The 24647-nt window shown below is 41.4% G+C and overlaps 2 protein-coding genes across 5 annotated transcripts in view; one reads left to right on the forward strand and one right to left on the reverse strand.

The window, feature by feature from the left end:
- SGCB (sarcoglycan beta) lies at window positions 1-8991 on the reverse strand. The gene is made up of 6 exons (XM_063335160.1): window positions 8575-8991; window positions 6285-6494; window positions 5181-5366; window positions 4876-5067; window positions 3711-3842; window positions 1-2845 (listed from the first exon to the last, which is right to left on the reverse strand). The coding sequence occupies exons 1-6, from the start codon at window positions 8989-8991 to the stop codon at window positions 2642-2644; spliced, it is 1341 nt and encodes a 446-aa protein (XP_063191230.1). The 3' UTR covers window positions 1-2641.
- SPATA18 (spermatogenesis associated 18) overlaps window positions 8964-24647 on the forward strand; it is a 23998-nt gene continuing 8314 nt past the window's right edge. For 2 of the 4 annotated variants that reach the window (XM_063335155.1, XM_063335156.1), the window contains exons 1-7: window positions 8964-9076; window positions 12397-12502; window positions 12614-12729; window positions 14185-14303; window positions 22099-22233; window positions 22868-23105; window positions 24125-24283. In XM_063335155.1, coding sequence (XP_063191225.1) covers window positions 8990-9076; window positions 12397-12502; window positions 12614-12729; window positions 14185-14303; window positions 22099-22233; window positions 22868-23105; window positions 24125-24283 — 960 coding nt within the window. In that variant the 5' untranslated portion in view covers window positions 8964-8989. Of the gene's footprint in view, window positions 9077-12396; window positions 12503-12613; window positions 12730-13059; window positions 13131-14184; window positions 14304-22098; window positions 22234-22867; window positions 23106-24124; window positions 24284-24647 lie in introns of those variants that run through there. The other 2 variants (XM_063335158.1, XM_063335159.1) reach the window with 2 other exon arrangements.

Here is a 24647-nt window from a genome sequence, read left to right on the forward strand (position 1 = left end):
TGCATCTTAGAATTTATTGTTTCATTTCAAAACAAACATTAGGAATTCAGCTGTCTTTTGCCTACTGAAACAACCACCGCCTTTACGTACGCCGAGAACTCTTCACACGTAAGTTGTTTCAGTGTCCCCAGTATGGTATTTTACACAGAGGCCTGTAGAACGTACTTTAAACACACAAAATCTTAAGTGCATCTGTGGGACTGAAATAAATAAAGTGCCACACAATGTTTTAAATACATACAGAAGAATGTAGCTTAGGCAGTTAGAAGATAAACAACAAATAAAGGCACAGCACAGGGCATGTGTGGTGCCAACATTTCTCAAACTGTGTAGTGAAGGCAACAAAATGTATTAACAAACCATAAACAGCGGCTTACAAATTGATAATTTCATTTGGTATTTGTATGATCCGTTTTGCTATGTTTTGATAAAAAATCCACCTTAAAAACCAGTTCTCCAGACCATGATTGAAGAGTACCTTTGTGACAAATCTTTCAGCTATGTTGCATACAGTATTTTAAAAAGAACTCTTTGACAATTACAAGAATCCAAGACTGGCATACAGGCATGTCAGTAGTAACCAAGGAAGAGCCTTAACGCACTCTTCATGTGTAATCTACTTGACCGAGGCAGTATCTGTCATTTTCAAGATCTATTTCAGCTTCGATGCTGCTGCTGCTTATATTTTTGTACCTGTGTATTTATATATATAAAAATAAAGTAACAAACTTCCATTAGCATGAGTGAAAACTCTAAAAATGTTATAGTGTATTTCCTCCTCTTAATTGTAACAAATAATAATTAGGGCACTACTTAGCAGCAAAGGTGTGTGCATGCTTTCAGCAAAATGTGTGTTAAAGTGGTTAATACTAACTCTAGTGAAACTGTGAAGTTCATGAAGGAAGTATGTAAAATGTTAGTACTGTCCCATAATTAATGTGAGCAATTTGATGGCTTTGCTACATTTTATTCTCATTTTGTTAGAATAGCTCCATCCCCAAAACCCCAACAACTCCTGAGCATCAAAACCCGCCTCTGCCTGAGAGCAGTGAGGGAGCCGTGAGCCCTCTGACCTCCCGCATGGTGCGATGCCCGACCTAAGGATCCCCCTCTAGAAATCACTTCCACCCACGCATCCCGCATGACACCCTTGCTGATGTCTAGCAAATAGAGGAACTGGGACCTTAGTTCTTGTTGCAGCAGAAGCTGCTTTGTATTTTGTGGAATTCTATGTACTTTGAGAGCTATCACACAAGGGTAGATAGTTTATCTTCCCGCAACAAATGACCGATTCTGAAGTTAATGTATAACATTTGCACAACTTTTAGGAAGAGAAGTGTGTGCTTATCTAGAAAAATTTGTCAAAAAGCTACTTGCAAAGTCACCTTTGTGGCTTCCGTTATTAAAGTTACTTGATGCTACTGCAAAACAAAACTATATTCAACTGAAGAAAATACATGGGGAGGGAGAGTGGGAAACTTAGAACGAGCTGGTCTATTTTTTGTACAGAACACCTTATCTCTGCATGTTATCAGGCTGTGGGGGTTTCTATAAGGCCCCAGTTCACCATAGACACAGTTTCACTGTTGACAAATCCAGACGTGTGTATTTACTCTGCTGTCACAGGATTTGACACCATCACATTTAGAATTAAAGACCTGCAAGTTTGACTTCGGAATTTAATTCTGAGTTTCTCAGTAATGCATCACTACTGACATTTATGGGAAAAAAAGAGATCCTATCTATCTCAGACAGTACTGCAACAGTCATGCTTTAGATTATTACCTGTTGAATTTCACATTAAAGCACCCAGGAAAATACTTTTTTTGGGTAGTGAGCAAGTTATAAGTACATTTTTAAAAATGTACTTCTAATATAAAGACGTATAAATACTTCATGTAAATTAAGCAACTGTAGAATGCCTAAACTGCACAGATAGAATGGGAGCTCAAGCAACACTTCAATAATCACAAGACTATTTCAAAATTGAAGTTACATTTCCACACTGGATATTACTTTGCAAATATTACTTGTGCTAGCATAACTTTTTCTTTCTTACACGAGAAATGTATGGCAGAAATAATGCAATACTTTAAAGTGAATCTGCCATTTCTCCTCTCTTCGTAAACATATGGTAAACCACACAATTTTAAGGGAAATCATTATATCGACCTTTGGCAAGAAATTAAAAGAAGACAAAAATTTGCCGCTTCAGCCATCCTAGGCAAATCCACTTCCAACAGCAAATTCACATTCCTGTTGAAGTACTTCACATCGCAGTTGTGTTCTCAGCAGCCCTCAAGGTCTTGGGATGTAGGAGAAAAACCAAAAACCTCCTCTAAAGGCAACTGAAGGCAGTCAGGATTGTTGCTAAGATCACATTCTTTAAATATACTCTACTGATCCCGACTGAGGAAGGTACTTCAGTAGGCGTGTAGACTGACAGTGTGCTAAATCAGTGCCACTATTATGGCAGGATGATGACATAATACTGTTGAACGTAACAGCCTTTGCTTAAAAATATTATGTAATAAATGTTAGTATAAACTGCTGTAAAAACAGAAATCCTTGGAAGCATGCAATTACTTCATACAAACATATGTAAACACAAAAGAGAACTCTCCTGGTAGTGGCTGGTGTTTTAGTGCGTGGCTCCGCACGGATTGACAGAAGTCTGACAACCCATGTTATGACCTGTCACCTGAACCTTGAACAGCGTCCCATCCGCGCACATACAGAGCTTGAAACGCAGCCAGTTGCCGTTATTGAACTGTTCCCCGTAAGAAGAACTTGGCAGTCGCGATGGGCTGACCATCACAGTTCCATTCAGGATAATGCTGTTTTCCTATTAAGAGGGAGGAAAAAAAAAGGTACAACTTCTAATTTAAACAAGGCAGGTTGTTTTTGAAAAGGACAAGCTGGTTTAGTGAATCAATGACATTTTTAGGATGGCTGCAGAAATCAACAGAATAAAAAAAGTACATATGACAAGGTTTCATTTTTTAATTAAATCTATGAGTAACGCCCATGAATTTCTCAATTATAGCCAGCAATGTACTTTGCTATTCCAGTGGCAGATCGACATTGAGACAGCCAGCAGCAGCGGGGCTTTCTACTTGACAGACCTATCAGCAAATGCAGTAAATCTAAAAATGTGTACGTGAAATGGGAATCAGTGTTTGAAATACATGAAATGCATTCACACATTAAATAAAATGTGCATGTATCTCTATTTTTTATCTTCCTTTAACCTTTTCCATCATTGTATATGCTCAGCAATCTTAATGTCCAAAAATCTGAAGTGAATGCTGGTGAGTCTCGCTGCGGCAGCGCAGAAGGTAGCGCTCCTAACTGAATGCTCTGCTCCTCTGTCAAAGGTTGCTGACCCCAGTAAAACCTCCAGAAGAGAGAATGAATTCCCGTTGGTATTCGTTTCAGTGCAGAGGCAAATAGCTTAGCTTTAATTGCACTGTGGGGTTTTAGTGTCTTAATAGTAGTAAATCATTGTTACCTGAAAACTACTGAACTGCTAATTAACAGCAAAGTAATAATCCACCTTTTAAAAACCTTACTAAATGCACTGACTGCAACTACACTTTTATGCGTGACTACTTTATATAAAATTCGAATCCATATAAAGCTACATCAGTTTATTACCAGCCTGAATTTGAAACTAAGCTGTTCAAAAAATGCTGATTTGAAATACTTACTGCTCTAAGTTCCATGTTACCCCCCATTCGAAACTCAATGGTCTTCCCTGTGATGAACACACCTTCGTTTCCACGGACAATAGCACGGCCATCAACCTTTATGTTTAGATCACTGGTTGCATTGCTGGTAATCTAACAACAGAAACAAAAAAAAGTGTACTTAGAGATCAATGAAAATGTGCTGCTTGGGTTTGTCTGAGTAACTTTAGTTACCTTAAAAACATTGCTACACAATTTAATAAAAGCCTTCAATGTACTTTTTGCCCTTCTCCCATTACACCTATGAAGCTTCTGCCCATTTCCACATCCACATTTGAAAACAAGGATTACTTAATTTTGGAAGGTTATGTTAAACAGTTTACATTTGCATGCTGTTTCTTTGTGATAAAAATAACAATTCATATGATGATTTTATGGGATACACAGTTAACACTGGTAGCAAATATAGGCTTCCTGTTAGGAGTGACTATGTAAACTTACTCCTCTATTTTCATTTAATCTGTTCCTCTTATGTATTTAAAGTTACAGTTTTGTTTTTTTTTTTTTTTCTGGCGCATACTATTAATTTAATTGTTAGCCCGCAGAGGAAACACAAATAAGAGCAAACTAAATTATCGGTTTTGTTCGTCGTTAACAGCATTGCTCAGTGCTTCCTAAGGCACACTCAACCCTCTAAACCCACTGATACTACTCTACTCATGTTGTACAAAAGAACTAGGGGCTGTACTCTTACCTATAAAGCCTTTATTACAAGTGATGATATGCAAGAAAGAAATTTCAGTCTGACGTTAAGATCAGCATTTTAAATGTACGCACACTGATATTCAGGTTTTTTTAGTTTTCTGATAAAGCATATTTAATTTAGAAACCAACTAAGAACTTGTTTAACCTAGAATCCATGAACTAACGTAACTCCTGTAATACCGTGATTGTTTTCTACACTTTTACTCAGACTTCTGAAAGTTGTTAATACAATCAGATTGTATTAACATTTATCTCCAGTAGAAGGAAAATGATAAATGAAGGTCTAGTAATTATTTTTCTAAGTTCTTTCTAGAAACAGAGAAGCTTTTCATAGAAATTTTATTTCTGAAACAGTTATCTAGGCACAAACAAACAGAAAAATGCTTTTACAAAAAACAAGAGGTAGCTAAAAGAGACATACCCTCTCTGTAGAGGCCTTTTGTACATTCAAGATTTTAACTCCATTTGGCAGATGAAACTCATGAGTTTCGTAGTCTGTGCTGAACAAGGTATTTTGTGTCCGTGGGTCGACAAATTCCATGCCAATATCGCTGGTAATAGAAGTTTTGTCTTTTTCAACGCTAAGCTTGGTTGTTCCTTGCTGAAATACAATCTTCAGAAAACAACGTCATTAAGTTAATGATGTTTCAAATATAACATTTGTTAATAATGTGAGTGTACTTCCATAGCGTTGCTCACAAACTTTCAATTCACGACACAACTTACAGGCTGATTATTTCCAGTGATCACCAAATCTTCATTCCGTCTGCCTCCTACAGTGCTTTTATATAATGGATGTATAACGCCCATGTCAGAAACCTGCTTAAACCGCAACAAGCCACTCTCATGGAACTCCATACTGTCACAGCCATTGGGACCGATTCGAATCACTGCCCAGATAACTAGTGTAATCTGAAAGGGAAACACACATTTTCAAAGACTACTTTGATTGTTTGGACCTTCCCACAATTAAGCATTGTGTTATTTGAAATAATTATTAATGCTAGTGTTTAAGTGAGCTTTAGCTGTCAATTTACTTTAGTCTGTTTAATTCCTCCTGGAAACATCAGAACACATTTAATTACGAAAAGCATTTTACATGATCTTTAGACTCATCTGAAATAGTAACTAAAAAAATTTGTATATATATTTTTTATATATATACACATATATATATATTTTGAAATTAAATCACGTCCATAAGTAAATCTTTTTCCTGTTTAAGGCTAACAGCGGTATCATTAGCTAAACAAATTTCCTGAACAAAGTAGCTCAGCTCAGGATATACTTACCTATGAACTACAAGCAAGCACCTTCACAGGTGGATGTCCAGTTATGAAAAATAATTCATTACTTCTCATTGATCAAGCAATAAAAAGGTGTTAGTTACAACAATGAAGGTTTAACGTGCAGTGGCTGATGAGCTCTGAATACTCACGTGCAGCTCTGTTATTATATGTAAAATGTTCCTGGCGTAACAGTTTATCCTACATGTATTTGTACTATGCCAGTAACACTTTGTACATTTGCTGTTACTGAGTTTTGTGAATGGAGAGACACTTTGAAGGTTTCTAATTCTGTGTTGCATAAATGGTAGGTTCCTTGCTGGGACCATGAGAAGTGAAATAATCATGGCTGAACTTATAATATTCTTCCATCTAATCTTGTTCAGAATACAAAAAGAAACAAAAAAGAAAGGAGAAAAAGAAGAAATCTCCTTCAGTACATTTATTTTCCTTCTCAGCCATACTGGAATAATTTTTACTTCCCTAATGAACAGTCAAAATGAAATACATCCTATGTTGCTTGCAGCCTAAGTATTATACTCACAATAAGATTGATGACAGCCAAAATAAAAAGAAGAACAATCACACAAATGGCCAAGTTGCCTTTCCTGCCACGTAAGCCTGTCTTATGGAGACGGTCTTCATCAATTGGGATGTATCCCGCTTTAAAGTTACTGTTGTGCTCTTTATTAACATTCCTGCGTTCCACAGCCTTCTCTCGCATAGACTTCTTCACCGGGCCATTGGAACTTTGCTGTAATACAAAGCATGGATTAGCTGTTATAAGGCATGTAAATCCACCAAAACGATACACATGTATGTATGCAAAAAAAAAAAAAAAATTGACTAGTGGAATATATTCTGTATTATATTCAATACTAAATTTCAATCTGCCACTCTGTACTTAGAATACACATTTACAACCACTAGGCTGCAATCTCTGCTAATGCTATGACTAAAATGAAAATCCAGATATTTTTAAACAATATATGTTTTTATATGTAATTTTTATCATGTTTTTTTAATGACATAGTTGCAGTAAGAAAAATCAGCTGTAAAGAACTTCATCAAGTTTTTACCTCTTGGGGACAATACAGACTATAATCCTGCAGGTCATTTACCAATACACAGGATTTTAGTTCCCTCCATGCTGATGCAGGATAGATTCTCAATTAATCTATCCAAAAGGAATGTGGTAGAAAGACTTTTAAAGTAACTGATAGTGCAGGGTTTGCATTCAACTTCTATTGCTTGCATGCTGCATTAGGAAAAATAATGTAAGGCTTCAAACCTGGCATGGGGAACGTGGTCAGCCTAGCTTTAATTTAATCATTTGAAGTTACTAGATTGCAAGGGATATTCCTTCAATGTGACAAATTAACATGTAGAGGAAAGTCTTGTAGATATTCACGCGGAAAATAAACCTTTGATATATTTCTGTAACTTTGTCCAAAATTTTGTTCCACCTCCTTTGAATGGAACAGGTTGCTATTTAAGGGTTCAGTTCTTCACAGAAGGGGCTCAATCTTTTCGATGGGATTAAGTTTGTTCATCTGAAAGCTGCACCTTAAGCTCACTGCATTTACACATGTATATACTGATGTAATGGGCAAAAATGTCTTGTTTTCTTTCGCTGCCAAAGAACAAGGAAATGGTGTTGAGAAAGGTGCTTGACCTGAACAGATTTATGGAGCGCTTCCTCGAAACTAAACTCAGAACTGGCTAGGCAGGGAAACTGAGAGAAGAGGTCTGTGCTCTGGGGAAAAGGAAAGGGAAATCTTGTTCAACAGGACAGTAAGTATCTTCTGAGGATAGTGCTCTTGAAAGGATGCGATGGCAAGATAGAACTCCAATGTAGTTTTTTCACCTTGGGCAACAGAAGACATCACCAGGACTGGGAGAATACAGTTGAAATGGTGATTGCCGGAGCGAGTGCTGGCGTATCCATGCAGAACTATGCGTGCTTCCCATGGCACCCGAGACAGGGCTGGTACAGGACCCCTCAGGAATCTGGGGCTTCCCACCCACTGCCGCCACACATGCACCCGCACAGACTGACTCTGATTAGAAGTCCTGTGGCGATGCAGGAGCTCCCGAAAGATGAACCCGTGCACAGCTCGGTTCTTTTCCCTCTGCCTCGCGCAGCACTGACAGTCCCCGTCCCACCTCTCTGACCGGGTGACAGCGACACCCCTTCTGACAAATTTAGCTTTCTTTCCTTTGTGAGACCTGGGATGGGGAGCCCGAATCTGAGCTTTGGCCTTATTTATACACCGCCGCCGGGCTCCCATACTTGTGCCAGCGCAACCAGGCGACTGAGCACCGTCCCATAAATACCAACTGCTGCTTTCCCGCCTCGCTAATAGGCAAGGGCCTATTTAGGAACGGCCGTTACATTCCTGTGCAGAAACGCCAGAACACTTTATTTCGAGAACGGAAAGTAATTATTTTTGTCAGGGATCCTGCGGCTGCAAGGCCCGGACAGAGGGCTGGAGCTGCCTCTCTCCCGCTGAGGCGGCTGCCCCCGCCGGGCCAAGGCCGCCCTTCCCGGACAGCACCGGGCACGACCCGCAATCGCCGCTTCTCCCCTCCCCGGTGCGTGCAGGCGGTGGGGAGCCATGGAGGTCCAGGGCGGCCCGCCGCGGCCCCGCACGCCCGCCGCCCCGGAGCGCTCCGGCACCACAACCAGCCTCAGCAACCGCCGCGAAAAATGGCGCTCCCTCCACAAGGAGCACCCCCCCAAGTCGGGCCGGCTACTCGGGCCTCACTCCCCACTCGCCCCGGCGGGGACGGCCCCACCACCTCCCCGTGCCCGCGTCCCGGCGGGGACAGACCTGCTCGGAGGCGGCCGCCGCCATCTTCTCCCTCCGCCGCCGCCTTGGAGGGGTGGGAGGGCACCCCCTGGCGGGGCGGTGAGGGGCGAGCCCGGCGCCGCTCCGTGAGGCGGGTCTGTCCCGCCAGTTCGGAGACGCGTTACCAGGCGAACGTGGGGCTGTCGCCCCGTTGCTACAACCGAGGCGCGCCCTCCCCGCGTCGCCGTGGCACCCGCCGCCGCGCCGGGCCCGGCCCACGTTACCATCGCGATTATAAAGGCGGCGGGAACGCGGCGCCGCCCAAAGAGTAGCGGGCCTCGGGCCGGCGGTACCAGCTCCACCCCGCGCCGCCGGCCCGCGGAGGGCTCCCGGGGGGAAACGGAGACGCGACGCAGCCCAGCCCAGCCCAAACCCGGGAGCGAGAGGACAGCCGGCCATGGCCGACGGCTTGAGGCGGCTGGTAGCCGCGGAGAGCGGCAGGGTGCTACAGGAGAAGCTGGAGAGCTGGTACCGGGACTACGAGGTGGGCCCTCGGTGGGGGGGACCCGCCTCTGCCGGGGGGGCTGTGAGGGAGGGCGGCCCGCCCCATCCCGCCAGCCCTCGAGGAGCGGGAGGCCCCGGTGCCTGGGCCGGGCCGGGCCGGGCCGGGCGGCGGTTTCCGCGGTGACGGCGGGACGCGGAGCGGCGGCCACCAGCGCCTCCCGGGGGCCACTACCACCAGGGCAACCGAGCCCTGCAGGTAGCGGCCGCCTGCTTGGGGTTCAGAGAGCCGGTGTGGAACACTGACCCACACATCCACCTGGTGGATCACCTTTTTAACACCCAGGGCCTGCAGCGCGCACAGCTGCAGCTGTTTTTGGTTTTGCCAGTGTCAAGGTTCGCTGGGAGCAAGGCCTGGGGGTTAAAAGTGCTGTTTGAGCTGTGTTACGTTTTGAGAAACCCACAACGATTTATTGTCGTTTATTATTCTATCACCCGGTGACCCCTCCCCACCCAGGAAGGGGAATTTGGGAAAATAAAGAAACACAAGGCTTAAAATATAAATAGATTTAATAGTATAAGACTAAATAATTAGCACTGATACTAAAGAACCAGTATTGATCCCAATACCAATATAAAATATCCAAGGATTATACTCGGCCCATTCCATCAGCAGGAAGCCCTGCACTCCCAGCAGGGGACAGCAAATGTGGGACTCTGGGAGTGCTGTGGCTTCGGGAGGAAGGGAATGGCTCAGGGCTCCAGCACCGGGGCAAGGAGTTCTCTGGACCGCCGCCATCGAGGGAGAGAGACAGAACTATTCAGCAAACTTTCTAATTGATATTGAATGTGATGATCATGGTATGAAGTAGTCCTGTTGGCCAGCCTGGGTCAAGTGTCCGGGTCTTGCTCCTCCTCATCCCCTCACCTGGCTAGCTCAAAAACACTGAGACCTTGAAACCTGCATACCATGTCTAGCTATAAAGTAAATATTTTCACAAATTCAGACAGTAGAGTCTTCTAAGAGTGCAGTCTTCCCCAGCATTAGAAAAGAAATTAGTCCTGTGTCACTCAAACCAGGACATGCTGTAATGACTGAGTCTGGATCAGGAAAGAGTTTTGTGGTAAAAGACCAGCAGATGGAAGGACCGTGTGTGAGGGTGGGCTCAGGAGGAGTCGCCTGGGAACAGTCTGGAGAACACACAAGTATGTTGAAAGTGAGAACAGGGTTATCCAGCTTCCCAGCTCTTCTGGGTGGGAAACCTGTTACAGCTAAGAGGCTGCTGCAGGGCGGTGCAGCTGCAGAAGGGCTTCAGAAGGAGGGAAGCAGGCGTGAGGAAGGGGTTTCGAGTATGGGTGAGGAGAAGGCTGCAGATGGATGTAATGGGATTCATGGAGGAGTAAGAGGTAACAGGAGACTGAGGAGGTAAAACAGCAGAAGCAGTAGAGAAGGCGTAAAATTAGGGAAAGATGAGATGAAGGGACCTGAGATTTGACAATTGTGAATTTTCTCAGTGGAAAATCTTGACGGAGTTCTCACTCCTGTGTCCCCAGGTTTCATTAGGTTCAGACTACTGATAGTTGGTTTAGTCATGAGCATGTAGCCATCTATCTTGTGCAACGGTTGGTGAGAAAAGGTGCTGAGCAGCGATGCAGCCTTTTCAAGGGAAATCAGTTCTTTTTTTACTTCGTGGTATGTAGGAGTTACAGCATATTAATAGCCAGTGTAACTCTCTGCAGGATTCATGGCAAAGGATGGTTGTAAGGAGGAGTTTGAGTGTAGCTGGTAAAGCTACCACACAGTGCGGAACAGCAGAGGAGGAAGAACAGAGACATGCATTTTAAAATCTTGCAAATGGATGGTGGAGGTAGACCTCAGGAGGGCTGAGCAATAGTGGGAGCTGAAATCTTCATCATAAGTGAGGTGATGGTAGTCTCTGAGGTCTTGGGAAGTGAAGACGAGCTGTTTCAGGCTGCCGTTACAGAAAAGGAGGAGGTGGCAGATGGAAGCACCATGGGTGTTAAGTCTGTGTAATGAGGTGGAAAAATGCACTCTGCAGTGGTGGTCTGGTGGAGGTTATCAGGGTGAGACTGTGCTCCTTGAGGCCAGAGGAAAGCATGTTGCAGCAATCAAAATGCAAGCTGACAGGGGCACAGGTGGGACAACAGTTTTAGCTGTTTTGGAAGCTTGTAAAAACCATATGGAGCCATAAAAGCCTGAAGACTAGAGGGTGATCTACGTTGAAGATGATATGCAGGTTATGGGTAAAGATTAAGGAAGCAGGTACAAAGTGTCTGTTCTCCTGGCAGGTACAGTAGCATCCTGTACAGATTAATGCCATCAGCTCCTTTTCACAATTGCATTTTCTGAAAGTGCTGTAGTTTTTCTGTTCTGCTGTTTGCTAGGCATAATGCTGGATTTTGCCCATTCTTCAGTAGTATTGTTTCAGTTGGTAACTCTTAAAAATCAGATGAAGTTGGATGGAGACCTCATGTGGCTGTTAACAAAGCAAGATAATAGCCTTATATGTATTATATCAGCTAATATGAAAAATCAGGTTTTGGACTAATACATTTTTTTCATCCAACAATCTCCTATCTTATTATTTTAAAAATTCTGTGTTGAAAGATTTTAATACAGGTCCACGTTTATTGTGATTATTCTTTTAGAGATACTTGTGGTTGCATCTTCTTTATGAACGGAGAAAGGAGTAATTTTTCTCAAGTAGTGAATTAACTGGGTGATAGAAATCCTGATGTCTTGTTCATTTGCCTATTAGCAATGTGAACCTTTAAAGATGAGTATTAGACTCATAGAATAGCTTGTGTTGGAAGGGACCTTTAAAGGTCATCTAGTCCAACCTTCCCTGCAATGAGAAGGGACATCTTCAACTAGATCAGGTTGCTCAGAGCCCCGTCCAACCTGACCTGGAATGTTTCCAGAGATGCGGCTTCTACCACCTCTCTGGGCAACCTGTGCCAGTGTTTCACCACCCTCGTTGTGAAAAATTTATTCCTTATATCTAGTCTGAATCTACGTTTTTTTAGTTTAAAGCCCTTACCCCTTGTCCTATCACAACAGGCCCTGCTAAAAAGTCTGCCCCCATCTTTCCTGTAGGACCCTTTTAGGTACTGAAAGGCTGCTATAAGGTCTCCCCAGAGCCTTCTCTTCTCCAGGCTGCACAACCCCAACTCTCAGCCTGTCTTCATAGCAGAGGTGCTCCAGCCCTCTGATCATTTGTGGATGCAGAAATAAAAGGTTGTGAAGATGTAATTATGGGGAAAAAAGAAGTCACGATCATAACAGGAATCATTTTAAGTAAGAAAACCCAGGCAGATGTATTAATATACATTAATTTACAGATTAATTCCTGTGATCAGAATCTAAACCGATGCTGTGAAATAATAGAATTGAACTCTGGGATTCAAGGGCAGCTCTTCACAATCCTCAATGAAACAGCTCAAGAAGGTAAATCAGTGCCTTGTCTTATTATTAACACATTTCACAAGTGTCATTTTTTCAAGCTCTGTCTGTTTCTGTACATGCTCTCACAATTTCTTTATGTATGTATTTTCTTAGGTGGGCATTATGCAGGCGTGGAAACAATAAAAACTCGTCTCCTGCCATGGCTAGGGACTTGTTTTTCCTGTGCTACTTCAGGAAGGCTCTTTGAAACCAACCTCTCTCTCACTCAGGTATGTAGGAAATTTATTTTAAAGGAATAGAATCATGTGATTTTATACATGCAGGAGAGCTTTGGTGACTTTTTGTTAATAATAGCCTTAGTTATGTCCTTAGTTGCTCATGGAGACAACTATGCTTTTTCTTTGTCTCATCTTACATTTCCTTCAAAAGGGAAGTCAGAGAGGTCAGTAAAGTTGCTTTTGGCCTTTTAGGGCTTATGCTGTTTCACAACAATGAATGACAATATGGAAGAATTTGCTTTGTAAGAGAAGCTATATTCTTGTACTGCTTTCCTATTTTAGGTGAAGAATTATGCTACATTTACATTTGCAAAGACATCATAGAAGTATTTATGCCATACTGCTATTAGTAAAAACCTAACACTATGTGAAAATACATGAGTGAGCTGAAGGTGTGTATAAAACTCCATGCGTTTATCTGTGAGCTCCTTTTATTTTTTTGAAGAAAAAAACCTTAATTTAGTATCTGAGCATTATAATATCTCTAGAAAGGGGTTGGGTGGCTGGGAAAGTGCTCATGTCCATCATGATACCACCACGTGCCTGACTTGATGTTTGGAGTTAGTATGTATTTGGTATTCACTGAAGGGGTAGTAGTACTGACAGTTTGGCAGGAAAGACAGATCTGCTGTGGTTTTATGCTTTGAAAGAAAACAAGAGTGTTGGTTGATGCAGACGAGGGGAAAATGTTGAAGATCTTGAGATTTGGCAGTGATGTCTCTGTTTTCTGACTTCTCATTTTTACACCTGTCAAAATCTTTCACAATTGAAATAAGGACAGATGAAAAATGATTAGGGTTCTGCCCCGCCCCCCCCGAAATGTAAAATAATGATGTTATTAAGTGAAGGTACACCAGTTATGGATTTGTCATTGCACATGACATTCAAAATTTAAAGAAAAGCCTGCTGCACGGTTACTTATTTCATTCTGGTAGTATCAGGCAAATCTATATGTCATTAAAGACAGAGCTGCACACGTAGTAGTGTGCTTTCTGGAATGACAATAGCTCTTCCCCTGTTCTAATAACTTTTTTTCTGTTATTTTGTGAACATGAATTCCCAAAACCTTTACTTGAGTTAATGATGTAGTCAGTCAGAAGATGACTGACTGGAAAAAAAACAACCCAGGTAACACATCTGCAAGAACACTTGGTTCAGATATGTGTATACAGGTAGTAAATCTGCCTATGCAGACCTTCCATATTCTCTATCCTGAGCTGTAAATGAAGTGAATATTTTTTCCAATATAATTGAGTCTTCATTTTGTGTGCCTGGAAGGTATTGCTTATGTGTCTAGAAGGTATGCAGTGGATTTTGTTTTCAATTACTTTAGAAATGTTCTTTACTGAATGTTTAGAAACACATCTGCTAATAATGCTAACTACATTGCTGAAGGATTCTGTAAGGTGGAACGTTCAAGCAGGGTGATTTTGTGTTTCGTTGTAGGATTCAATTGAGAGAGAGAGGCAGCTGAGAGACCTGGCCAGCAGTCAGACTCTTCAACTGCAAGAGCTGCAGGAAGAACTGACTTCAACTCGTCTACAGCTCAGCCATGTGCAGCAAGAGTAGGGGCATTAACTGGGATTCTTTTTGTTTGGTTGGTTTTTGTTTTTCAACAACAAGCCATGTTTTTCTCTTGACATCTAAATACTGATGGAGATTTGTAAAATGTTTCATTTCTGGCTTAAAATCAGAGCTTCAAAATACATCTACGCTCTGGATTGTCCATGTGTGTCCAAAGTGGGGTACAAATGATACAGTCATAGCTGCATTCATAGATTGACTTGATAGGGTTTACTTCTGGCAGAGGATTTGGAAAACATGCCAGTACTCTAGAAAAAAGGGTTTTGTATAGTGCATGACCATCGCAGTGGAGCTATAGTTGGTGAACTGTTGCACGCTGAGCAAACCTTGATAAATATCAGTCGAGTAGCTATAGTGCAACATTTATTGAAGGACCTACAATGCATCACAATTATGGTATGTGAACATCTAAGATCAAAACCCACTGTGGTGTAATGGAGGAAGAAAGAAAGACAGATTTTCGACAAAGTTACTAGGACTGAGTGGTTTTTGTCCACTTGCATAAAACACGCTTTGTGGAGCCCTGTAGTCTCAAAATGATCTGATTGCTTCAGAAACAAATTTGTGCAGTCAGTGCCACTTCCAGGGCTGTTTCACAAGTAGCTCCAAGTGAGACACTTTCTCATGCATCTTATTAGCATGAGATCAATGAATGTTCACAGTCCCTATGTCAGTACAATAAGTGATATAATTTAATGCTCTTACTAAGTGATTCCAAGAATAGGAGCTACACGTTGTATTAGCTAGATTAGAGGAAAGAGGTTCAACAGAGTATTTCATCCTGTATCCTAATCTTCAGCTTTCATAGAATTGTAGAATCACAGGATGTTTTTGGTTGGAAGGGACCGTCAAAGATCATCTAGTCAAACCCCTCTGCTGTTGGCAGGGACATCTTCCACTAGACCAGGTTGCTTAAAGCCCCATCCAACCTGACCTTGAACACTTGCAGGGATGGGGCACCCACAACTTCTCTGGGGAACCTGTTCCAATGTCTGGCCACCCTCATCGTAAAGAATTTCTTCCTTATATCCAGTCTAAATCTTCTGTCTTTTAGCTGCAGTAAGGTCTCCCTGAAGCCTTCCTTCCCCAAGCTGAACAATCCAAACTCTCTCAGCCTTTCTTCATAGGAGAGATGTTCCAACCCTCTGATCACTTTTATGGCCCTCCCCTGGACCTGCTCCAGCAGGTCCATGTCTGTCTTGTAGTGGGGACCCCAGAGTTGGATGCAGTACTCCAGGTGGAGTCTCACAAAAGGGGAGTAGAGGCAGAGAATTGCCTCCCTTGACCTGCTGGCCATACTTCTTTTTATGCAGCCCAGGATACGGTTGGCTTTCTGGGCTGAGAACGAACATTGCCAGCTCATTTCTAGTTTTTTATCTACAAGTAATTCCCAGCAGTGCTGCTCTTAATCAGATTTTTCCCTCAGTATGTACTGATTCTGGTGATTACCCTGACCCAGGTGCATCACCTTGCACTTGGCCTTGTTGAACTTCATGAGATTCACATGTGCGCACTCTCAAGCCTGTCCAGGTCCCTCTGGATGGCATCCTGTTCCTCAAGAGTATCAACTGCACCACACAGCTTGGTGTCATTGGCAAACTTGCTGAGGGTGCATTCAATCCCACTGCCAATGTCATTAATAAAGATATTGAACAGTACCAGTCCTAACACAGACCCCTGAGGAACACCGCTTGTCACTGATCCCCATTTGGATGTTGAGCTGTTGACTGCAACTCTTTGGGTATGGCCATTCAGCCAATCCGTATCCATCAATTATCCCATCCATCAAATCCATATCTCTCCAATTTAGAGAGAAGGATGTTGTGTGGGACCGTGTCAAAGGCCTTACAGAACACAAGGGAGATGACATCAGTTGCTCTCTTACTCACCAAGTCACGTTAATATCTATTAAGTGTCATCTTGGATGAATGCAAGCATTCTGATTTTTTCACTATCAAAAAAAAAAAAATCTCTCCATCAACTGTGAGTGAGTTAAAGATCAGTGCATCCCCCCTGAAAAGAAGGTAAGAGGACAAAAAAAATCTTGTGATCTTGCAGTATACATTAAATACCGAAAGTGACGAGGTGGGATAGAGAAGGACCCCACAATGTTTGGAAGAATAGAGAGGTTTTTTGTTTTTGTCATTTCAACTGGTTTGCCAGAATTAGGTAATCTTGCAAAATAATTCCAGCCTGGAAGGTTTAATAAGCAAAAGAGTTAGTTTCTGTTGATATTTCTAATAATAGAGAAGAGCTGTGGGAGATTGGTGGCTCTTACTAATGTATATACCTGAAGGGAGGGTGTAAAGAAGTCAGACCCAGACTATTTAATCTGGTGCCCAGTGACAGGACCAGAGGCAATGGACACAAACTGAAACACAGGAGGTTTCCTCTGAGCACCAGGAAACGCCTTTTCACTGTAAGCATGACTGAGCACTGTCACAGATTGCCCAGGGAAGTCGTGAAGTCTCCATCCTTGGGGAGATTCAAAAGCCATCTGGATGCGGTCCTGGGCAACCCAGCTCTAGGTGGGCCTGCTGCAGCAGTGGGGTTGGACCAGATGACCTCCAAAGGTCCCTTCCAACCTCAACCTTTCTGTGGTTAAGGTATATATAAAGGTTGGTTTAGGGGTGAGGCATTTCATCCTTTGCTGCTGTGTGGATAATTTCTTTCTAGAAATTATTTGATGAGCTGGAGAAAAGCGTTGGATGGTCAAGATGAGAAGTACAAGGAAAGTTATTCACTAATACAGATTGGAGTGAGTCTGTGGCAGTTTGCAGTACAGGAAAAAGTCATTTTGGGCTAGCTCCTGTGAGAAGTGGGAAATCAATGGTAAAGCTTTTGTGGGTTGCATTTCTCTGTGCAGTCAGGTCAGAGAGGTTTTGGCTCTGGTTTGCAAAGGCAGAAGTCCAGAAGGTGGAGGGTTGGGAAGAGATAATTCAAGCAGAGATGAAGTCATGCATGAAAGTTTCAGAACTGATCCTTTCAAGGTGATGCAGTATGGAGTCATGATTGTGTAGTTATTGGCAGGCAGGGGACCGGTTCAGGAGAAAGAGAGTTTGTGTCCCAAGGTACCCCATCTATGGACAGTGAAGTCATTCTGAACACTGTAAATTGTTGAAATCGATGGAGAAACTGGAAGTGAGTCTTAATGAAAAATAATGGGTCGTAGCAAAATAATTTTGTTATTGCATAGTCAGATATGACTTTTTATAAGCTATTTGTGTGCTGATAGTCTGCACAAATCCCACTGTGATTGTTTTCATATGTTAAATTGGTATGGACTCGGTCTGCTTAAACAGTCAGTTTGTCAAATTCTCTGGTAGAATCTCTGCCTCTACCTTGAAGGTTACTAATTTTTCTTGCAGTCTGGCAAAAACCCAGTTGGCTCTTGAAGACACAAAGACCAAATCAGCCACTACTCTTGGCAGCAGAAGACAAAATTGTTCAGCTAAAAGCAGCGTAAGAAAAATTGAATCTTGGGGTAATTATGGCAGAAAGGCAGCATGCAGAGACACAGTCTGTCATTTACTTGAATGGGTTCTGATTATTCTACACTGCCCTATGCTATAGAAAAAATAGGTCTAGCTCCTTAAGATCCTGTAGCTTTGTTTTCTTGGTGTTATAGAGAGAGAATTAGCATAAGTAGATCCACATGAGAAGAACCCTTATGGCTGAACTTCTATTATTTTTCTTCAGGACAGAGGAGGGATTACTTTGAAACTAACAGCTTAATAGCATTTGAATCTTGTAAATGAGGTTAAATAGGAGAGAACCATATTCAGAATATAGCTGGAAATCATTCTTTGCAATTTGCTGTGATGCTCTCAAAAGCAGCATGTGTGTTAAATAAAAGGCACTTCAGTCTGTCTACCTTAAGATAAAGTTCTTTATGTGGCTTTTTCTTTTAGACCATTTTTGCCAAATCCTTTTGTCTGTCTACACAGACGTAATGGCTATTGGTAAAGTCGATGTCTCTGCTTTAAAAATATTTTTTGAGTTTCTAAGTGTGCTGGTCACGTCTGGAAAGTTAATCTGGATCAGTAAGGGTGCAGCTGGGACCTACCTTTCCATTTCAATGCAGGCGCCCTTAAGGAAGTATAGTCATACTTGTTAAATAAATGCTTGCAGCCTTTCAATTAAATAACATTGCTGCTCTTAAAAATGGAGGAAACTTGACTTTGCTGCTTACGCTGTAGGAAAAGATATAACTGTCCATGAGTTTATCTTTCCTTTTAGGGCAACTGAGAGGATGAGCTATTCCTGATAAAGATAAGGAAACAAAAAACCTCAGGCCATTAGAATTTCTACTTCCAATATCAAGTTGAATATCACTTGTTCATCCCTGGATGTTTATCATTGCTTCTAGAATAATGCCAGTTTTCAGATTTCACCCATGGACTTTCCTAGCAAGTGTTGATCACTTTGGATTTTGATTTTTTGAATGGCTACCTGAGGTATAAACTCATATTCCCATAAAATAAACTGGTTTGATTTACTGGGTGAAAAGTAGCTCATATAACTCCTTGATTCTTAGATATAACCTGACTGCTGTCTTCCCGATTATGACTATTAGTAGGATATAAAGCATCTCACAATTCTCGTGTGTAGGTCTTAACGCAGACTGGACAGAAATTCACGTTGCCATTTGTACTACTGACAGAAGAACAAAACATCCCTGTCTTCCCATGAATTCAGGAATTCCGTAATCTCCACATACTTAGGTTCATGTTTGCTCTCAGTTTAGTTAGTGCTCTACACTTGCATCTTCTGCCTGGGCGTTTGACTTTTGGTTGAAGCAAAGGTGCTATTTTTCATGCTCTGTCAATCATCTTTTCAAAATTTGAACCCTTTTAGTTGGGTGAAATCAGATTTGCCTAGTCTTCACCTGCCTGTCAAAACCAGAATCTTTCTAAAAGTAGAGAAAGCGAGGTCAGGAGTGATCTGTGACACTTAGGACAGGATTTTTTTTTTTTATACAAGGAACAGTTTGCTGAGAGTGTCCTTTGCATCTTTGTCTGTAGGCTTGTTTTTTGAGACTTTTGGAATAGCTGATGATCTCATTCCTCTTGTCTATAGTCTGTCTGACTCGCGTACTTAAATCAAAGCATGATTTGTAAGACATTTTGGTCTCCTGGGTTGTTAGAGCAAATGTGGTCTAGACTCAATTAAATTAAATTCTGTAGCCAGTATAAGTTTTTGGTATATCAAGATATCAATTATAACAGGATTTAGCTATTTGCTGCAGAACTATGAAGGAAAATACGAATTTTTAAAGTGAATAACAATCAACATTTAAAAAGTAATTGGAAGTTCTTCAGGGGAAGACAAAAATAAAGTGTACTGAAAACTGTTGTTATATGCAGACTGAACAAAATCCTATTAGTGCTACTATAAATAGAAACTTACTACTGGTATGCTTAGATTCGTGCCAAGGTCTAATCAAGCTTAACAAAGCCAGACGACTCACTTTGAAGTAAATGAGGTCAAGAGGACTTTTCTTTCTCGATCTGCTGTATGGAGGACCTGTTACACAGATCGGCAGGAAGAAATTTTGACACACGTGGTTGTAATTAGTAACAGCCAATATGGTAGCTTGGTTACCTGAAGACCTTGTAGTGTCGCTGCTGCAGTGGGCTCTTAAAAATAGATTAAACAGGCATCTGGCCAAAATTAGATAGGTGGAGTTATTCTTTCCTTGAATTTCAGGGCAATCTGACTGAATGAGTCGGGCTCAGCCCAAGGACTGGGGGAACTGTGAGGGACTTTATCGATACTGAATCATTTGAAACCGGAGGGTAGCAGTGGGCTGCTTTATCCAAACAGCATTAAGCAGATACTTGACACAAATTCTCAAGGCTATTGTATTTTCTCCTGTGAAAATGGCTGAAGATACCTATTGTATTTTTAAATGGTTAGATGGGGTGGTTTAAAACACTAGTTATAGCCTTTAAAAAAAAAAGGGTTATAAAAACCCACTGTTCTGATTTTTCTAAGAACTATGTTTTGCCCTAATTCGTTTCCATTATTGTTTTGCTAACATCTACATCTCTTTAACCTTAACAGAAAGATGATAATACTTTCTTCATTTCATATTAATATTTAGCAGTAGAGTGAATGAACAACAAAACAAGGGAAACTCTGATTTAATTAGCGTGGAAAGGATTAGTGTTAAGTTTTTCCTTTTGGTGTTTAGTTCTTCTTGCAAAGAGAGAAACATTGATTTTCAGTGGTGGCTTTTCTTATGTTTGTGACTTACCATATGACTTGTGATGAACAATGAAAGATGCAGGTATTTCTGATGGTTTTAGTCTGTCATGTGCTCTTCTGGGTTTTTTTGGTTATTTTCCCCCTCTCCTGATAAAGGCAGACCTATAATTAAGCATCTGTTTGTATTTGTAATCATTATCTGTTGTGATGATGAAAAGATATGGAAGCTTTGTGGATTTCACAGCAGTGAGATAAATACCATCAAAAATTGCTTTAAAACTCTGAAAAATCCCCATGTGAATAGGTGTAAATAACAAAGATAAAATAATACAGAAGTGAAATGATTACTTTTTATTTATCCTTTCTGTAGAATGGTTATTAACACTGCGTAGTCTGTCTGCATTGTCTATTATGGCAATTTAAGGAAAGCCTGTATATTATATAGGGCTTTTTTCACCTTTTTTTTTTTTTGGTACATAATGATTTTTCCCCCATCTCTATCTCTAGAGCTTGTCTTCCCAAGTCCACCTTCCTTTCCCAGTTGTTCTTTATATTAGAATTTTTTAGCCCTCTAGGACTCTGCTAGAAGCCCTGCTGGAGCAGCTGACTAAGGACGTCCACAGGATTGTAGTAGTATCTGCAGCTTTTCCTACCCAGGTTAGAAGGACGGTCTTTCCTCCTAGCAGATGTGCTGGCCTTACTACCTGTGGTCCTCTCAGTCAGCCTGCTCCTTAAAAAGTCCAAACAGGAAGCTTGTCAAATGGTAGGTGTTACAGCTTTCATTGGTTCAGATCCTCAAAAATCTCACCAGGGTCCTTCAGCGAAGAAAAGGAAGGACAGACTGAATGCCCCCAAAATTAGTAGAAAGCATCCTTTTGTTTTGTTTTGTTTTGGTTTTGGTTTTTTTTTTTTGGAAAGAAGAAAAAACAGTAATATCTATCTTAGGAGGGAAAGCAGAGATGCTGGGATACTTTCTAACATTAAGTAAGAGTAAAGGACAGAAGATAAACTTGCCTAACTGGTTGTCTGCCAGTGTTTAAGAAACACTGCTTCTCTTGGGGAGAGCAGGGGAGGAATCTTTTATACTGCTTGAATAACATCATTGGTGATATCCTTTGACTGACTGATATATTCCAGCAAAGAAAAGAACCTGAGGACCTGATACAAGAAAACACCTAGAGTCTTGAAGTATGACTTTCTTGTAGGAAAGAAAACTGAGCTGGTTTACTTAACATCTCAAATATGAGAAAGAAACCAGTTTCTGTCTTAGACCTCATCATCTGAGCTACTGCAAGGACATCAGATGTTAACTAGGGATCTGTCCTGTAACATAAAGTGTAGTGTATCCAATCTCCTGCCACTTTTACTTTTTAAAGTGTAATTAGGAATATCCTTTGGAGAATGCTTTTTTTTAAGCTCTTGATTTCCCTGTATTTCAGCAAAAGGAACTTGCTCAATGTTTCTCCTCTTTTTCTGTTCTTTTTGTTTGATGATGAGGACTAATTGATAGATGGTTTGCATTGGTAGAAGGACATCTTGTGACTGACTTTATTCTGTGTGGTTAAGTCTGAAGACTTCCCGTGCCCAAGAGAAGGATGCCCTGAGGAAGTTAGATCGTCTGAATGACTATGAGCAGCAGATTCAAATACTGCGGGATGAAATTTCTATCCTGGATGCCCAAAAGTCTGTTCTCCAGAGCAGGTAGAGGCATTATTCAGAGAAGTCACAGAACCAGAGAAATTGTTTGTGTTGGGCAGCATGAATTCCTTCCTCATTTGAAACTGAAGTATAAACAAGAGCTAAGCTTTTGTACTTTGTTGCGAAGGGACATAAACTCTTTAGCTGCATTCTCCTAGTGCCCAAATGTTTTCATTTCAGGCAGCTATGTTAAGTTTCTGGCAAAACAGCAAAGAGAGCAGCCTCACAAAACATTGAGAGCAACTGTATGGGATAAAAAGAGATGGTTATTTTTTTTGTTTATAAGTCCTCTTTAAATACTGTACCATTACAGGGCAGAACTTATTCCTGTATTCTCACTTGTTTGGCTTTACAACTCTTCAGTGGTACTGAAAGAGAGACAAATCTCCAAAGTATTACCGTTTAAAAATGTGTTTACCCGGATCAAAGTGCTTGGCTGTACACACTTTAGGAATTACTTTAATTTTGTTGTTCAGGCTCTAGCCCGTAAAATGTATTGACACGCCTCTGTAATTACGTTGGCTCAAAATCTCAGCTCACCCTGGTAATAATTAAATTGACACAAAACTCTGCACTAGGCAAAAAAGCGTCTGAGGATGGTGAAGTGGCCTCATGCTTCTTTACATGTCTGTCATAGGCTTGCACGGAGCCGCTCTCCTTCCCCAAGGCGCGGTGAGAACAGGTCACCTAGTCCACCTTGTCTGAGGAGCTGCTCACCTGGCCAAGCCAGGCGTACAAACGCTTCGCGTCGCGCCTGCCTGGTAGCTCGATTTGGTGACATCTATGCTCAGGAACGCTTGGATGCAGAGACCCTTTTGAGGACATACATCAGTGACACGGAGATGGTGCAGAGGATAATATTCATTGCAGCTGTGGTAAGAAAAACATATTTTTTCTTGGTTTACAAGCCGGAAGTGTTTTATAGAATATTATGTCTGGATTGGATTAAATTGTATATAGATTAGCATTTCTGTGAAGTACGGAGAAGAAAACTTCTCTTCTTTTTTCCCTTTTGATTTTCCTTTCTTTCCCTCACACTTTTACATTGAACTCTCAATTTAGTGTCCTTTTATGGCTCTCCTGTCCGAGCATTAGAACAGGGTCGGTGATCTACAGTACAGGTGCCAAAAAAGGGCACATAAGAAGACTGAATGGCTCTGAAAGGTAAATGATTCCTGCACTAAACAACACCACCTCATCTAGTTGAATTCTTTTAGGAATACTACATTTTAGAAAGTTAAAATCTTTCCAATCATGCTTCCCTCTTACCTGTAGCTACATGCTTTTCTAGTTTTGTTTGGTCCCTTGAAATTACCTAGATACCTCGCACCTACTATGAGCTCAGTCTGAAGAAATTTGGTTTTATTTTTCTGTACTTAATCTTCTTTTCTATAAAATTGATGTAGTACATACCTGTGCCAGAGAGGCAGTGTGTCTCTGAATGTGCCTGATCCCAAGCACATTTAACTTACTGAAGTTTTTTTCCCCACAACTGAGATTTAATTTACGCTCTCCAGCTCAACCTTTCTTCCCAACAGACAAGAGGTGCTCCTGTCCGACATGTTAGGCTGTGGCACAGAAAATGCTATTACTGAATTCTGCTCTTGGTATCTTTGAATGCGATTCCATTGGTCGTGGGTGTGTGATGGAATCCTACATAAAAATAGAAGGTTAGGTGGGAAGCTTTTCAATCCTGTCTTCTGCAAGTAAATCAAACTTGATTTAATCATAGAAGTCCACCCAGATGAGTGCTATTTTTAACTTTCACTTTTACGGTGGTGTTTTATATTCCTCCTTGCAATGATGATGCTGGATTAAGTTCATCCTCTCAGATAATCGATAAAAAATGAATCTCAGTCTCCTGGATTTAGCTAGATGTTCTTTATGTTTGCAGGAGTCTTTTCATGCAGCAAAGATGGCCTACAGGCAGTTCAAAGTACGTGTAAGAGAGACTCTGTCTCTAGGTCACTCGGGGCCTGAGTCTCTTGAAGACACTGTCCTGGATTATATAGTTCGCCACGAGGATCTGTATGACGTTCAAGCCAGTGTCAATGTAAGTCAAGGACAGTGGGGGAAGTGACGTGTTGACCTATTTCAGTAGCTAATAAATTCGGAGTGTGTGAACTAGAAATGCACTGCAATCTGAAGAAGGAAAAATGTTTATTGCATGGATTTTATGTCTTGTAGCAGTTTATTTTCCAAAATAATGTTGTGGTATGGCTGTAACCACTTGTTTTATTTGCCTGTGACTAGAATGTCTCTCTGCCAGAATAATATTTTTGTCAAGATACAGTGTAACAGTCTTAATCAAATAAACATAAGCTAAGCTTCATATTTTTCTTTAAGCCTGTGCTCTACTGAAAAACTGCATCTCCCTCCTAAGACTGATGACAATGATGTCACTCATACTTTGTTTC

The sequence above is a fragment of the Chroicocephalus ridibundus genome, chromosome 5 (assembly GCF_963924245.1).
Source record: "Chroicocephalus ridibundus chromosome 5, bChrRid1.1, whole genome shotgun sequence".
Lineage (NCBI taxonomy): Eukaryota > Metazoa > Chordata > Aves > Charadriiformes > Laridae > Chroicocephalus > Chroicocephalus ridibundus.